The following is an 18,117-nucleotide window of genomic DNA, read 5'->3' as shown; positions in this document are numbered from 1 at the left end:
CCCCCTCACCAACTCATGCCCCTGCACAGCCAGCTCCGCATCAGCCATGCACTCAGCATCTACATATTAGCCCGACAGGCGGGCGATGGCGCCGGGATGCTGTTCGCCATTAGCCCTCTGAGGGGCGGAGTCCCGCTCCTGGCGCTCAGTTCCAGCACGCGGACCGGGGAGCTGCGCATCAAGTACCGGGTGCGCGACTCCAACCGCATCCACCAGATAGTGCTGCCGACACCCCTGATCGACACCCAGCGATTTGCGCACTTTCTCATCGTCATCGACGGTGACCAGCTCATCTTCTACACGGAGTGCACGTCCTCTGTGGCTTTGACCCTAGAAGGAGTTGTGGATTTCAGTGATGTGGAAGGCACAGAGGTTTACATCTTACAAGGACCAGATGGAAGGAATAAGTTTAATGTGAGTTGTCTGCAAGTTATCTAAAAAAAAAAAGTCATGGCACTTTTGAACCATGCCTATAAAACATGTTGTTAATCAGGTGTTTTGTGTATGCATGATGCAGAAAGTGATATCAAGTTCAAACTAGGCTCCACCTCAATTGTGTCGGCATGGTCAAACCATTCAGGTTAATTATCAATTGTTGCTTGCCCGGCAGAAGGGCCCTAAGGCTTGCAGGCTCACAAAATCACACAAGAGCTTTCAAAACTCTGTCAAATTAAATCACAAACAAATATTTGATTTTTTTTTTTTTTTTGGGGGGGGGGGGTGAAATTTCATGATTACTCCCTTCTGCTGAGCAGGCAACAAAATGTGCATCGGAATCGCGCAGAACCCAACTGAAAATATATCCTCAGACCACAACGAACCAAACATGAATTGAGAAACATTTAGAATGTATGTTAAAATTTTCTGTAAGATTTATATAACTCTGAGCATACTCTAAAATGTGTTTCTTTCTAATTCATGAATAGTGGTCATGTGCAACTGCTTTTTATCTCCATGAACCATACTCATTACCTTAGTCAGTAGTCACTGGAGAAGCAGAAGTTTGTCAGTCAGTGTGTTTGCTATTCTGGGGTCCATGATTCACAAAGCTTCCATTCACCTTTGATGAGTCACTCTGTTGTATAGGCTTACCTTGGCTTATTCTTTAGAAATCCCTGAGACTTTGTTGGGGTTTCCTGACAATGTTCTTTGTTTGTGGGGCTAATGAAAATGTCATTGGAATTTACAAATTATTGAAGTAATGGCCTGTGAAGCTATGAACTATCCAGTGGATATAATGTTGGTATTGCATTGACTTAAAAAAGATGCATAACAGTGCCTTCATGCTCACCAGCAGAATTTTCTCCAGTACATTATATAAAGTCTGTTCAACCTGGGTCATTTCTCTAGGTGAAGAAAATTGAGGAAAATCAGACCTGCATCTATGTAGGAATGATTGGGTCAGTCTTTCTTTTGTCATTTGTTTGAAAGTGTCCACAGGCCATTTCACCAGAGGGTTTATACAAGGTTTATAGGTCACAATAACTTCAAATTGTCAGCTGGTTACATGTTTGTTTATTTGTTCCTTTTTAAAGAGAAGCTTTTTATGTGTGTACAAGTCTTCAAGAGATGTATCCAGGATATGGTGCTTATACACATCTTCTTGAAAAAGGAAGCATGACCCAACTTTCAACAAAATTATATTTTCATCAAAAATTCTATGAATTATCAGAAGAATTTCATGATATCTGACTCTACTTGTCCAGCATACATCAAATTACCTTTTTTACACCATGGAAATGGACACAGGAGATACAAAAGAATATAACTTTACAATTAGCTGTTTAGAATATGCCATGAGGCTATATTTGCACAATGTGTAAAACAATTTGTGTGTAAATTGTGTTTACGTGTATCTTTGTTAGGAATGAGATATGAAATATGGCAGCAACATGCCTCCTTTTTTTTATGGCAACCGTCTTTGTTTCTATGGCAACCAGTGATTTGAGCCATCTGATTCTGGTTATGCTCTCTGCAGGGCTGGCTGCAGGAGATGGTGTTTTATCCCTTGGCGCTGACCGACAAGCCGTGGACGTGCTCGGAAGACAGCCGTAAGTCCAGCACAGGAATGCAAATAAATGCATTGTTTCAGGAGTAGCATAGTTCTGGCTAAATAAAGCTTGGTCTACAGATGTCAGAATGTGTTGGGATTGGAAAGTTTTGATGCATTGTGTTTCATTTCAGTGCCACAATTAATAGCATTTGTGGTGGTGACATTTTTAGTTGTATCCTAATAAGCTACAAAGTAGGATCACTTTAACTTATTTGTGCTGTTTTTTGAGACTGACCAGCAGATCACACTAAGGACCTGCTACCATTGATCTGTGACCTCCCCCCTCAAAAAAGAAGAAGAAATGAACATTTTGAGAAGCAGAGGTGACTCACAGGTCAGCTCCTACTAGCCTCAGTCTTAACTAAATTACATGTCCTTGATGTGATAAACTGCAAACCGCAAGCAAGATCTTGAGCATATCGAAGAAAATGAATTCATTATGTATATGGAAACGTGTGTCAGGATTGGCTAAGATTAGCTTTTCTAGAGGAAATGAATATTAATTCCATTGCTATTTCATGAGAGACAAACAGCAGCTTTTAACCTCTACAATGTGTTTGCAACTTAAAAATTCTTTAACAACTGTGCAGCAAAATTAGACTATTTTACAGAAAAAAAAGACTCAATTTTTTTTTTTAATTTTACCATATTTGAAATACTAAGAATAAACTAAACATAGTATTGAAAGAATACACAAACCACAAAAAAATGAAGTACCTGTGACTCTTTGCCTTTTGGCACACAGTTCATTAAGTTCCCCAGTGTGTGCTTCCACATAAATCATTTATGCAGGTCTGAATATACATGGACTGTGTCATAATCAGAGCTATCATAGAGTATCTGATATCTACGTATGCTCCACAAGCCAGCACTGATCGTATAAACAGGAAGAGCTTTACAGAGATGTGATCGTACTCTGGTATCGTTTTGATTACATAACAAATTATTCAGAGTATGTGAAGAGAGCAGTAACAAGTTTCATGGCTCTAAAAGTACTGTTAGTAAATCAGTATGTACAGTACATGTATGATATGAAGATGACTATCAAAAGACTAAAGAATATCACATTGCCCCCCTAGTGACAAGGACTTTGAAATCACACATTTTTTGGTGAGCAAAAAAAACCACCAATCCAACATTTTCATAAAATAGCGATCAATGTTGATGTCATGTTAATGTAGAAACATTGTTTTAGATTACATTATCAATTTTTCTGTCTTAGAATTTAAACCAGTATTTCCCATGTTCAAGTTGAGTTAGGAGGGGTTTTTAAGCCAATTGAAATACGAGGTCTTGTCACCCCAGGGACAATAAGTTTCAATGTAGGAGTCTGAAGAACAACAAACATTTCTTAGATATTATGGAAGATTCTCTGCATGTAGAACAAACTCTTCCATTTCTTTTTGAATACATAAGTTCCTCTGTATCACATCCAATGCCAGGGCAGTGGTGAAGTTGGGACTGTAACAGGTATGTTCAGTCTGCATGCACCCTGTTAACTTTAGTTGTAGAGCTAAAGTACAGTGATCAGCAAATGGTAATAGACAATGGAATCAAAACCACAATTTGATTGGTGATAGCCCTTGACATACAGTATCTAAGTAGCGGTGTGGGATATCACTTCTAATCAGAGGGGATGTGAGGGGATGGTATTCCAAAGAGAGATGGCAGTGGAATTCTTTCCTCTAGAGATATAGCCTAGGTAAGCAGTCTCTGTACGAAGACCACAGTTTGAAGTTTCCCTTTAACCTGTTTCATACCGGGATTTTGAATTCCATGAACCTGTTCCTGATTAATAAACTTCAAAACTTTGAATCCACCCTGCTTACATTACTTGTTGCTATGTCAGGCAAGCCTGGGTCAAGCTTTCTGGTAGCTATGAACAACATTTGAGTAAAAAAAGAAATACGCATACAATTTTAATGTGTTAATGATTACATCTATTTGTAAAGGTTCTTTTGTGCTGTCAGACTGTGGCTGAATAATAACATGCCAGCTGAAATGATGATCAGTACTCAATCTGCTGGAAATTGAGCCTTGTGATCCTGTGGAGATATAGTAATGATTACGATAAATGAAAGGTCACATTTAACCAGGGTTCCTCCTGTTTCCACTGTTCTGAAATCCAAAGCCTTATCTACTTAACCCTGTGCTTTTGTGCCACAGAAATCACCTACCCAAAGTTTTCTTTCCTTCTAAATGGTAAAAGTTTTGTCTCTTCATCACATTGTCATTTCTCATGTGTAAAAGCTGCTTCAAACTTCATGTTCTGTACTTAATCAGAAAAAAAAAATCCAAAATAATAATGACAAACCTTTAGGTCATTCATGTCACTTATTTGATGAATTTCAAATATTCATTCAGAAATAGATGACAGAAATCATTGCAAGGCAGGAGAAATGAGGCAGGCATGAAAAAGTGTTTTTTGCATGGCTGTGGGAGTGCATTGGCAATGGGCTTCCAACCCTTAGGGGTGAACAGCCAAGATCAAAACAGAGGGCTCCATTATTGTATGAGCTGGGGGTTTGCCATATAATAGTAACATAAGAGGGAAAAGAGGCATATCTTGGAAGAAATGGAGTAGAGAAAGTCTATTCCCAGATGTGATTGCAAGTATCACAATCAGATATGTTTCACCTTTTTTTTTTTTTTTTTTAGGGGGGAGGGCGAGTGAGAAGGGGAATGACTGGTGTATAGGACAGAAACCCCTCTGTTCTCCACCGAAGGTCCACAAGAGAATCCCCTTGCTCCTTCTACGAGTGGTGGAGGTTTGCAAGGACTGGGATGAAAGAGAGAAGGAGCCATCTTTTGCCAGTTTGAATACTGCCGCTCTGCACTCAGTTTCTGTCATGCTTGTAGTGAATGTCTTGCGTGGTATTCTATCAACACTGACCCTTTAGTAAGAGCCACACTTCTTACACCCCTGAGGCAGTCCTTTGATAGAGTTCAAGGTTGATTTGGGGGGTGGGGAATTCAGATGTAGGGTAGATGTGGTTACAGAAGTTACAGAAAGTACTGTTTTCCAAGCTCTCTTTTTAACCAGTGATGATGACATGATGCTGTCAAACAGTTAGCTACATTTTTCAGCTCATATCTTTCAACCATTAAGTTTTAACTCTTTGCTTGCCACATTCACACACCCACTTCATTTAACCGTTTGCCAACTTTGCATATTTTGCTCAAATGCACAAACCAGTTGATTAAAAGCGCAACCTGCCAAAGTACAAAAGCATTGCCATAGCTTTGTCATAAAGCTCACATCACAGCCGAGCTTGTAATATTCTCTATGACTTTGCTGTACTGCATCTTTAGCTTTTATAAACACATCTAAAAAAGCTTTACGACTTTGAAAACAGTATGTTTTCTGAAAGCGCTCATGCATTTCAGTCTCAGAATAATGTAGCACACAGGGGGTTTCCATGGTACACAAAGAGTTAACAACAGAAGAGGGGAAATTTGAATTGCCTGCTCTTTGATTGAAGAGGACCACTATTCAAATAGTAGGCTTTTGTAATATCTAAGAAGTTTCTCAGATCCAAGTTTGGCAGTACAGTCGTAGGTTTGCAATCTAGTTTAAAGTAGGCCTATACAATCAGATTCAAACAACTTGCAGTTCATCATTTTTTTTTTTTTTTTTTTACGGTACAACAGGTGCAGCTATGACAGCAAACCTGCAAGTTAAAGTACTGATTAGTTCATCTAAAATCAATGCAGTAAATGCCAATATTTACTCAAACACTTTTGACAAGGTTTATTTAGCAGTAAAATGTGGTATGAATAATATATATAGATTTGGTATCCTAAATCCATAGTTTTGCTAAGACCGGTTCTGTCAGGCAGTTTTTCTCTTCTGAAAGCCAAATGGCATAGGATATGTTTGTTTAGTATCTATCATGTTCCTTTTTCATTTGGTATCAAAAAGTTCTGTGCAACTGCTTTTTCATTAAGATTAAGATTTTGAATATGCTAAGCTGTGTACAACAATCACATGACATATGCTTTAATAATTGAAACACAAACAGCATGTTCTTGAAATGATAATTTGTTTTATTGAAGTTTACAAAGAGCTCTTTGCATTATAAAGGCTTTCAATCAGCACTTCACACTGGCACAGGTCCAACGGTCCCTGACCAGTAAAAATCACTGTTGGACCAGTAACTTTTTTCAGGAATTTACCATTAAAAAGTGGAAAAACTGGGTTCCTACTGGTCAGACGGACAGGTTGGACCAGTAGAAGAAATGGGTTAGTGTTCAGCCCTGCGAATCAGACTTGGGACTCATACATACAATGTAGTGTAACACAAGATGTCCTTTAAAGTCGAGGATTACTGTTCTGTCATCAGTTGAATGATGTATCTGACATCCAGATGTGACTCCCTAATACATGCGAGTGCAGAAGCTTAATAGAAGGAAAAGAAAACTGAAGATTTTGAATGTTTTATGTGGTTGAATGCAAATCATGCATGGATCACCAGTTTGAAGGATCGTGACAAGTGCAGTGGTACCCACAGATGAGAAAAATAAACTGTTTGGAAGTTTTTCCACATGATCTCCCAGCTAGAATCATTCAAGCCGGAATGATCAGAGCAAAGAGTTTGAAGGAAATGTTTAGAATGTGAAAAAGGAGACAATAAGTGGATTTGCCATTTGAGAAGATGTGTGCCGTGCCCATAGAATCAGAATTTTCTTGAAAAATATTATGACTTCCTGACTTCATGGATTTTTTGCCATTCATGAGTGGTGCTCTCTTCTGACAAATTCAGGCTTTGACATGTGAGTTGTAGTTTAACACTTTTATAGCAATATCAATCTTTCCCTATTTCACTGAGTCTTTGTATCCAATGTCCTTTTTGTGAGTTGCAGACCTTGTTTTTCAAAAACTGTTCCTTTCCAATAGAAATTAGGACAGTTGACAAAAAAAAAATAAAAAATGCCTGACTTAGCCACAACTAATTTATGCAAAGTTGATTCTGTACATTTGAATTCTGCATTCAATGACAGTTTGATTAAAATGGTTTGTAACAAGGTTGGGGGGGGGGGGGCAGAGGGATGGGAGGAGTTCATTAATCTGATTACATTAATGTATAATAAGCCAGTTCGGGGTTCCAGTTTGAGCATGAGCAGAAAAAGGTCATTTGTACCGAAAGACAGGTTGGTTTTTAATTTCACTGAGATAAGCATCTGTAACGCAATGATTATTCGTGGAATCCTTATAAATGGTGACTGCCAGTACATCCACCTGACAGCAAGCCTGGTATTTGGCAATGTTAACAGAAAAGGTTTGTTAATGTATTCAATACAGCACAATGAATAGATGCTTCCCAAAGTGTTGATTGACGAACCATTCTGGTCACTTCATCTACACAGGTTCATTCTTTGTTAGAATGCGAGTTCCGTAAATTGCTATGTTGGGCAAGCTTGCTGCATTATGTCGCTTTGAATTGAATAAAGTGCCTAACCAACTGAGAAAAATGAAAGGTCATTTGTACCCATGTGCACATGAGCTATCTCCGAACTTGCTTATTAATCAAACCAGCCTATTGGTTCTGTAAATTGATATCAGGCACTTTTGTCTGTACTTGTCAATGTCTGGTGTCAATTTGTTGTTCTGACCCACTTTGCCTTTTTGACATAGATGCAGGAACAGTGAGGAGTGGACCACTAGCAGTGGATGGCGCCCCAGAGATTTCTGAGCTTCACAGGGACGCCAACACCATTGAAGGTAAGACCCGTATACCACATTGATTTTAGAGCACTCATATGAAAGAGTCTGGTGGAATCAATTTTCTGCATCGCCGGCAACACATTTGTGTAATTGTGTGTTTTCATGACACAAAAATGCTCCAGTGAATTGCTTTTCATATCAAGATTTCTCAGGCATGACAACATAAACATGATTAAGCAGGATCCTGGATGGTATCGTTTTGGATACAATACGTGGAAAGTAGAAGGAAGAGTTGGTGCTACAGTCGTCAAGATATATGAAACTTTAGAACATGAAATTGTAATATGTGTTAATCTTAGAGGGGATCTCTATGCAGTCTCTGGTATTTGTGTTTAGAAATTGGGAATTTTGGAAAATTCATAGGGGGAAACCATTTGGCCCTATGTCAAAAATTATGCACAAAAGCAAATAAATTGTGAGCACGATTTCCTGACAGCTCTGACTAACTCGTCATTTATTCCCTGTCACCCAAAAAATATGAAAACGCACCAAAGATATGATTACAAAGCAAGACTTCAATTGATAAAAATTATTCCGGATAGAATGTTGAGACATTTATGGCTTTACTGAGATTCTGGGAATCAGTGATGTTTTCTCAGTCTGGCAGTGCTGGCAAACATTTATTTACACAGATCGCTGTCTTTGCCGAAAAATGGGGGGGGGGGGGGGGGGGATGGGATGCACAGAAAAGAGTTTGAACTAACCTAGATTTTGTTAAACCTTAGAGGGTGCCATACAGTATACATGAGGGGAAAAAAAGATCCTCAGCAAATTTACAGACCTGTTTAACTGACCTGTTGAGCAAATATTTGTGGCAGAAGTAAGCTATGCCTTTAGGGTAATGTTGGCACAGATGTAACTGAGGGAGAGAGAGATTGGGGGGGGGGGGGGGGGAGCAATGGTAACTGGAACATGTATAGGAACACTTTATAATCAAAGTTTGTGGTCTCGCCAGAACAACATGTTGTTCTTCTCTTTTTCTGCCAAGATAGCAGCCTCATAGTTATTTGTAACAGCCTTATAAACGGGATTTCATCCTAGTGATCTCTTTCAGATCTTTTTTTGTGGCTGACCTTTTATCCGACAAATGACAAAAGACAACTGTGTTTTTTTAACCAATTGTATAAAAACATATCTTTGGCATAGTTCACTTTGAATAACAGATGCAATTCTTCAAATTGTCCCTCATGGTATTATGAATATGTCTCATAACTTTCATGATATTATCTAGATAAACATGGCCAAATGCAACCAGCAAATCAGACAAGCATTCAGAAAAACTGAATGAAAACTCTTGATATTTTTGTATTTTTTGTCTCTGCATGGAGGTAAAATGTAGTAGAGATGTGCATGGTTTACTCACAGAGGTTTATTTTACATCATATATCACATCTACACCTTCAATGTAAAAATGATGCATTTTCTGTCTGATTCTTTGAGTGAATTTTTCCCTGTTAACATCATTAAACACTACATTGGTAGGGGCAACTTAGTTCTGCTCAGACATGCTCATAACCACACCTTTGACACATGAAGGAAGTAATCCAATCAGCTCCCCCCTTTTTTTCAAAGTCTGTTATAGAGGCAGGGTGTGACAGGAACACTCAAAATTAAACTCAGAAGCACCATGAGGGTGGTTTAGAGTCCCTTGCTCCCAGATCACCAGACAGCTTTCAATAGGGGGGATCCTGTGGCAGACAGAGACCTCTTTGTGCCACACATTAGTGACTCACCTAATCTTGTCATTGAGCCATTCACTGTTATTGTAAGTCACATCTAGGAGAAACTACCATAGCAACAGCTGAAAGCTTATTGATTGCTGTTGATCTGTTGGCATGGTAACAGCAAAAATTGTAAGAGGGCTTTGCTGGCAAAATGCTTTGTATTATTTAACTTGGGTTTAAGTTACAACAAAGTATATATAAAAGTCTTGATTTTATGTCCTGTCTCAAGGAAAGTAGCACCACCTTTATTCTGTGTTTCATGATGTTGCTATTGTTTTGAGTTGATATGTACGTGGAGTGTTGTTTCCTTTTAATGGGATAGTATATTATTGTTTGAGGTGAGGATTCAGCTTTTAACTTTTTGTAAGATACTTTGGAACCACTCTATGTAATGTTAAAGAGCATACAATTCTAAAAGGAATTGAAAGTTCAGTTGATGAAAATCAGTTTTGAATGGTTTTTGGTTGAGTTTCAGTTTTGGCTGAGATATCCAAAAACAAAGCAAACCAAAGCGGTCCTAATAAAGGTGGGTCCCACCTTTTATTAGCTTTGTTTTGGATATCTCAGCCATTTCAAAACCAATTTTCATCATGTAGACTTTGAAGTCCTCTTAGGATTATAAACTCTTTCATATTTCATAAAAGATTACTCAATATCTCAAAAATCATCATCAACAAATGTTGGAAACCTGAAGCACCATCTCAACCGAAACTGTATCATCCCTTTAAAGCTTTCGTCCCTCTCTGCAGTCTCTCCACTGAACGACAGTCCTGCAGCCCTGACCCAGAGCGACTCAATAAGAATTGCCCAACTGGAGAGTGCGGTCCGAGAGATGACTGTTATGATAGACATGCTCAAAGCTCAGGTTGGTGCTTGAAATGACCGATTGACCAGTAGGAAGTTATTGCTGTGGTCAGGCCAATTGTCGGCCCTAATTATTCACCCATAGAGAGAGACCAATCATTTTTTCCTAATCACTGTTAATGGTGTGATTGATAGCTACGCGGTGCAGTAGAGAATGAAGTATAGCTGTGCCTGTACAGTGAGTGCGTGTGGCAGGTGACTTTGCTTATTGATCCATTCATTGAAACTAATTCTGCAACATTTTAAATGTTTTCATATTGCTGTGGCTCAATCTTTTAATTGATTATAGAACACTGAGTGGCAACCAAGATCAGATATGTGCTCAGATTGCAATATTTTAGGTGTTCTGTTTTGACAAATATTTAGTATTTTTGTCATTACCTAGCTGACATTGTGTTATCACAGCATTATTTCACACATTCTTATGCATGCATATTTGGAGCAAAATTGATGGTTTCTGCAGGCACATGGAAAATATGCTTTACCTTTTTTAATGGTTTTATGGTATTAGCCAAATAGGCCTATTATGTCTTGAACTTAAACCAAAGCAGCGTTGTACTTCAGTCCCATAAGATAATCACTGTTGCAGGGAAGTATTGCTTTAATTCAATCCTGTAAAAAAAAAAAAAAGTTTAAAATACATAAAGCTGAACAACAGAGTGGTTGTGCGGATATTGACGAGAGTGAATGAAGCCTGCTACTAAACAGTGCCTGCATGCGATCAATGAATCAATGAGGGAGAATTAACACTGTAATGTATTATTTCCTGTTTGTGGAGCCCCATTCAAAGTGGTAGTGATTTGGGAGACTTTCAGACAATGATACTCACATGGGGTCTTATTTAATAATATGATAGACTTCTGTAAAGCAGGCAGGATTTGCATTGTGTGTTTATTTTTTTATTTTGTTCACTTGATTTTGTTTAAGGTTGTTACTGCAGCGGGTTTCTTTTACTGCCATTTGTTAGGGACATTTTTGATTTCTCATCATGGAGAGTCCATTGCAAAGAGTTAGTTTAGTGATGTGGTTAATGAGTGCTTTGTTAAGTCTATGCTACATTGATGCAATAAGAGTGTTTCTACTCATGACGACCTTCTCATGATATGTTGCAAGTGGAGCTTTCTACCGATTAAACTGCCCTTCTTCCTATATCAAAGAGGATTGGGAGGATGGGGGGGGGGGGGGGGGGGGGAGAGGGAGGGAGTATATCGTTGAAACAGTCTCAAGATCTGGGTCCCAGGAAAGTGAGGACATTAACCTACAGCTGGCTTTTATTTTTCTTTTCTTTTTTTCAAGATATCCATGCACCCATGGCTTTTCCACACGGTACAAATTAAGCTTGTGCACAATCTTGAGTGAACTTCTGGAAGTTTGCACTTCATAATCAGTGTAGAGCTGTTCCTCTTCAAATTCTGTTATATCATTCTGACAGCAAAGTTTTGAGGGTAATGGCGACTCCCTCAGGGAGAATCAACAGTGCGCAAACATGCTGAGAGACATGTTGCCCGAAAGTAGGTCCAAGATTGGATAGGCATCTTGATCCTTCTTGAACCAGAGAAAATCCATGACTTTTCACTCATCCCTCCTTCTCTTCCTTCCTTTTCGAGGGACCAAACATGTTGAAATCATGTGCGTGCACACCCGCAAATCCCTTGAATGAAACTTGAGATAGGAGAGCTCTGTGAGAGCCCCTTGAAAGTCATGCTGATAACCTCACCCACCAAAACAAATATTGGTTTAATATTGCCACGTATTATACTCCATTGATGTAGTCTCTCCCCATCTCTCTGTTTATCTATCTATCAAGCTGTCTATCTATCTACAATGTATCTGTCTATCTATCTATCTATCTATCTATCTATCTATCTATCTATCTATCTATCTAGCTATCTAGCTATCTATTATATATCTATTATATATCTGTATATCTATCTCTTTCTATCTCTGTCTGTCTGTCTGTCTGTCTGTCTGTCTGTCTGTCTGTCTGCCGCTCTCTCTCTGTAATAGAATTAAAGATGCAGTGGGTATACACTTTGTGTTTAGTTATCGCAAATGAAGAGTCTAAATGAAAATAGAGATATATCCATTTATTCCAGTCTTAGATATAAGAGATTAAAGCTACTGAAAAAAAAAATGGATAAATGATGAGAATGTGCAAACTATGTGACAATTTTGAATTAGTAAACTCTAGGTATCACTGGTTGCCCTTTTATGCCGGCCCTGTTGTTTGCTATTTTGATAGCTAAGAAAGAACATCTGAACTCCAAAGAACAGAGATTTTAGAATCAGCGAAAGTTATAAGAAAAGTTTGGTATATTCTTGTGACATAGAGGAAGAGAAAAGTAGGCCCTATTTAAAAGTCACATGACACTGTTGATACACCCAGGAAACAAGATGTATGCACACCTAATGAAGTGAATCTTCTTGAGCACCAATTCTACTTTAGTATGCTGTTTCAGAAAATATTGAAAAGAAGGAAATATGAATTCATGAAAAACAAAAATACAGCATGCTAGTTAAGGTATAAACATGGTTGCAGTTTTCGATGAACTCCACTGTGGAATGCACCCTATAGTTTGGAAGCTGGACATACTTTTCCCTATTACAAAAGTGAAAAAAATTTTTAAATATAGATTCATAGAACACATACAATTTTCAAATGACACATAGTCTGACTCTTAGAGCTTCTGATCCGAGTTTTAGTAAGAAAGAAGAACCCTTTCTTCAGGATGAAAATGAATAAAGTGGATTTACTTGGACCCCCCCCCCCAAATAAAAAAAGAAGAAGAAAACAAACAAACCTGGAGTTCAATCTTTTATGTCTTTGTAACACACATCTCCATGGATTATTATCAACAGTCATGAGACCTCAACTGTGCTTGTGTTGACATTTGTGGCAAAGGTGCTGTGATATGGAGGCACACCTGTTTGCAGTGAGTGGAGTGACTGCAAGAAAAAAAAAGGAGAACTTCTGTTTGATCTTGACACCTTGGGCTTGTGTCCTTCTCTTCAGTCGTGTTAAAGGGACCTGTGAGATAGGCTTAATTCCCTGTGTACCTCACCAGCCATGACAAAGCCTTACGTCAGGAGACAGGGTTGGGGTGGTTGAGGAAGAGGGAGAGAGGGAGATATTAAAGCTTACATTGCAGGTAGATAGAGAAATATCTATAAGCTTATATATCTATCTATACATCTATCTTTCTCTCCCTCTATGTAGAAATTTACATAATAGTTAGGTAGATAAAAAGATAGAGATAGATAGATAGATAGATAGATAGATAGATAGATAGATAGATAGATATATAGATAGATGGGTATATATATATATATATATATATATATATATATATATTACATATATATATATATATATATATATATAGATAGAGAGAGAGAGAGAGAGAGAGAGAGAGAGAGAGAGAGCAAGCAGGTGTTGAATTATATAGGATGTGAATATACCCATCAAATACAAAATCTACAGGAAGAAAGCCAGATATATTATATGAGAGGTAGAGAAAAACAAGAAAGGGCTATTTAAAGGAATGTCCTGGAATGTACATTTGTAGTGGTACTTCAGTATATGACTTTTTCATTTCCCAGTAGATAGTCAACTTTTATAGCATGAGTGCATAATACACAATGTTCTCCATTGGTGATATCCCAGAAGTAGCTCACGTCATGTTGGAAGATATATTCACCCACGCCATCATGCCTTGATTCAGTTGCCAGAAAAGATGACATATTTGATGTGCCACTGCCAGGTGGTACTGTTGGTTATAGTTTGTTAGTTGTGATGTTGCTGTTGTCCTGGTAGTGATATGGGGAAAAATATGTCATATTGTCATTATTGCTTAGCTTTTATGTTGTTTCAATGCCAGTTATTGGCACTATTTATGATAACAAAGACCTGCTTCATTACATTGGTTTGATTGATACATTTCTGTCTGTCAGGCCTTAACATGACTCAATATCCTTTCTTATCAAATACATCGATTTTGAATAGCATCATTCAAATTGCTAAAAGTGACCAAATGATAGTTTGATTTTGTAGGCTGACTGTAAGCAAGAGAACTGTTGATTGCTGATGATGTTTAGTTGGTGTTTTGTTTATTTTCTTTGTATATATTGTGAACTTTAAACAAAACACAGCCATTTCTGATATCAATTTTGAGAAACAAGTTGTTAAGGCATTGTTGCCGTGGATAACCATGAGACCCAGACTGGATCTTGACTTCTGTGATCTGTGTGCCAAAAATAACTCTGCAAGGACTTGCAATGTGCAGTAAAGAGTGTATTTTTCAAAGCTACAGTTGTCTTTGTGGTTTATCATACAATGTAGAGTTTGATGTAAACGTTGTCACTACATCACATTCCTGTATGCTTATTTCAATGCTGTAGCAGCACCTTGACTCGTAGTGCTGACTTGCTATAATGACACTGTATAATCTTTGATAATCCTCAGGTCACTACGGTACACTAATGCATCACTTTTATGAACAGTTATAGTTAACCTTTTGAAATGAAATGTTTAATCAGCTTGAAGACAATTTATATCCTCCAAGTTTACATATATAGTTTTCTTTGGATAGTCCATTTGGTGACTTCAATAACTATGATAGAATTACCATCTGCATTACTATTTATGTTCTTGCAGTTCATTTTGTTCAACAGATCAAATAAAAGTTTTTTGTGACATCTTTTCTAAATATATAAATAAGTAGATAGATAGATAGATAGATAGATAGATAGATAGATAGATAGATAAATTGATTGATTGATTGATTGATTGATTGATTGATTGATTGATTGATTGATTGATTGATTGATTGATTGATTGATTGATTGTTTGGTTGGTTGGTTGGTTGATTGATTGATTGATTGATTGATTGATTGATTGATTGATTGATTGATTGATTGATTGATTGATTGATTGATTGATACATAGATAATTTAATTAATACACAAATACATATATAAGTATATTCATATAGATATATAAACATAGGTGTATGTTTATATTTTTCCTCTCTCACCAACCATGCCCCCCCTTCCCCTCCAGGTTTCCATCCTAGACCAGAGGTTGGCTCAGAGGGAGATATGCGAGTGCCGAGACCCGGGTACGGATAACACCAGGACCCAGTGCTTGCATGAGGGACGCCTGTACAGGGATGGTGATAACTGGTTTCCTGATCCGTGCACATTTTGCCTGTGCCAGGTATAGATGCTATCAGTGGCCATTTTCTTTTGATGCTTTCTTGTTTTACTTTCTTTTGCTCTCTTCGATTTTGTTTGTTTTGTTTTGGGGTTTTGTGTAGAGTTTACTTTTTTTTAATTCACCGCTGGGGATTGAATTGTTGAAGATTTACCATGCGTGTTACACAGATTGGTACATCCCTGACCTCTTTTTTTTCCTTGATTGGCACAGATGTCCTGAAAAGTTATGCCAGTGAAAAGTGATTATGTAATCCTAGTTCCTAATGCATTGCAATGGCCTTCATTCATATGGGCCTGTACCATTGTTACACCTGAATGGGAGCTCAACCTCCACATTGCTATCAAAGTCTATAGCAGGGAATTATAGTAATCCTGTGATGACTGTACTTAAGCAAGTTCCAGGTGAATGCATGTAGATGCCACATAAAGGGTTAAGTATTGTGCTTCTGTGTCCATGATATCATAAAATGTACCAACGGGAATTTTGATATGAACAGATATGAAAGGAAATCCAGCCACTCCAAAGATTTTTTTCTTTTTTTTTTTGCACAGAGATCAGAACAATGAAGATTCAGTCTGTTTCTAATCACTAGCTAGGACAACGGTACTTATCATTTTGATTTCAAAGTTTAAACACAAACAAGTTTTTTTTTATTATTACATGCAAGTAAAATATGTGTTATGCATAAGTATGTAACATATCCAAGGATGAAATTTCTAACCTTTGCTTATAAATGAATAACATTGATGTCTCATTCTGCTGTTGCTGTTCTCAGTCGTGAATTCAACCTCTTGTAAAACGATCTTATAAGTCCCAAATTGTGGAAAGATTGGGCTCACGATATATAGTGTATGTGATGTTTAAATTTTATTGTCTGTGTGTTTTCTCTTTATTTTTTTCTTCTTCAGAATGGTGAAGCAGCATGCCGTGTGGACATGGAGCGCGCCGAGTGTCGCGACCCGTGCTCGCTCAACCCATGCATGAACGGTGGCACATGCCGCAACCTGCCAACGGCAGGCAACTTCGTCTGCACCTGTCCGCCCACGTGCACTGGGTTGCGATGCGAACACATCATCAACGTTTGCGCCATGCCGCTGTCCTATGGCGACTGCCAAGAGACGGGCCTGGTGCGCTACCACTACAACTACAACACGATGCAGTGTGAACAGTTCCAGTATTCGGGTGAGTTGCGATAAAGAGATATTGCAGGACCTCCTCCAAGGAATTCATGCAAAGAAATTGCAAAGAATGTTGATTACTATCATCATAGATTGCTCATGGGGGATATGTATATTTTACTGTTTAATCCCATTCCTTGTTGACTGTGATAGTCAAGATTATATCATGTGTCACAGTAAATGCCGTGCATAGCAACAAGACATTACCATACTGGTTATGGTTTGATATTGGTGGGGATTTTTTTCATCGAATTTCAGCATCAGTTTGGTCCTATTTGTTAACATGTTTTTTGTTTTAGTGTGGAGACCTTTTTTCGTGATATTTTATGACAGACACATCACAAAGAAAAAAAAAAAAGAGGGATAGATTTGATCTGTCGTCTGGAGGCTTGCTCCTTTTTCCTTGTCAAAGTCAAACACAAACAAAACGCAGTCTATTGATGTCTCTGTTCTTCGGCATATTCTGAAAAAAAAAAAGCTGCCAAAAGGCAGAATATTAACATTTCTCTCATGCCCAAGCCCACTGCTTTGCACATATTTGCGGGCAAACATGACCCAAATCAAATAGAGCTTTGGAACCAGTCAAATTGTAAAAGCATCGTCGCCGAGGCGATACCGGAAATATCAATGACCGAGAGGAGAGGAAGTGGGGTAGCCATCTCCAATGTGGCTGAGTCTGTGGTTGGCTGGATGGTCAGTGATGCCCAACGCTCATTTGTAAACCAGCCTGGATAAGAATGGGACTATCTATAGTCCCAAAACCACATTTCATTGGTTCTGGTTTGATATGTATCTGCTTGCTCAATTATATTTACCATTCATTGTTAGTGTTTCTTAATGAAAGGTAAAAACAAAATCTCTTTCATGTCATCCTCAGTTCCTTCATATACCGTCATGAATATGAATATCAATGGCAGATTCATCAAAAGCCTCTAAATCTCAAAACTTACAGCTTGTCCTTTATTGTCAAAAGGATCCAACAGAATTAAGTTTCATGTGTCTTTCAAAAATAAAGCAGTGTATTTCTCTCTGATTTTGTGCACACTGTGTGAATGTAATCAGTTTTGTCTAGTCCATCTCCAGTGTAGGATGTGCAGTGAAATTCAGATTTGCCAATTTATTAAGAATGAGATATTAATTTCTGCTCCAAAATTACCCTATAACTTAAAGGACAAGTTCACCTTCATAGACATGTGGGTTGAGTGAATGCAGCAATATTAGTAGAACACATCAGTGAGAGTTTGAGCAAAATCGGACAATCCGTTCAAAAGTTATGAATTTTTAAAGTTTCTGCTCAGTCACGGCTGGATGAAAAGACTACTATAGCTTGTGATGTCACATGAGTACAACGATATAAA

The 18,117-nt window shown here is 38.0% G+C and overlaps 1 protein-coding gene across 1 annotated transcript in view; it reads left to right on the top strand.

Annotated features, from left to right (window-relative positions):
- The window catches only part of LOC139720741 (kielin/chordin-like protein), a 50,863-nt gene continuing 32,746 nt past the window's right edge, over nucleotides 1-18,117 (top strand). Inside the window, exons 1-6 of the mRNA XM_071632095.1 lie at nucleotides 1-414; nucleotides 1,979-2,051; nucleotides 7,689-7,775; nucleotides 10,252-10,367; nucleotides 15,426-15,581; nucleotides 16,490-16,763. Coding sequence (XP_071488196.1) covers nucleotides 16-414; nucleotides 1,979-2,051; nucleotides 7,689-7,775; nucleotides 10,252-10,367; nucleotides 15,426-15,581; nucleotides 16,490-16,763 — 1,105 coding nt within the window. The 5' untranslated portion in view covers nucleotides 1-15. The remainder of the gene's footprint in view (nucleotides 415-1,978; nucleotides 2,052-7,688; nucleotides 7,776-10,251; nucleotides 10,368-15,425; nucleotides 15,582-16,489; nucleotides 16,764-18,117) is intronic.

This window comes from Diadema antillarum, unplaced genomic scaffold (genome assembly GCF_040938485.1).
Source record: "Diadema antillarum isolate AM-2024a unplaced genomic scaffold, OU_Dant_1.0 scf00000132, whole genome shotgun sequence".
NCBI classification, from domain to species: domain Eukaryota; kingdom Metazoa; phylum Echinodermata; class Echinoidea; order Diadematoida; family Diadematidae; genus Diadema; species Diadema antillarum.
This window is presented reverse-complemented; position numbering and strand designations above follow the sequence as displayed.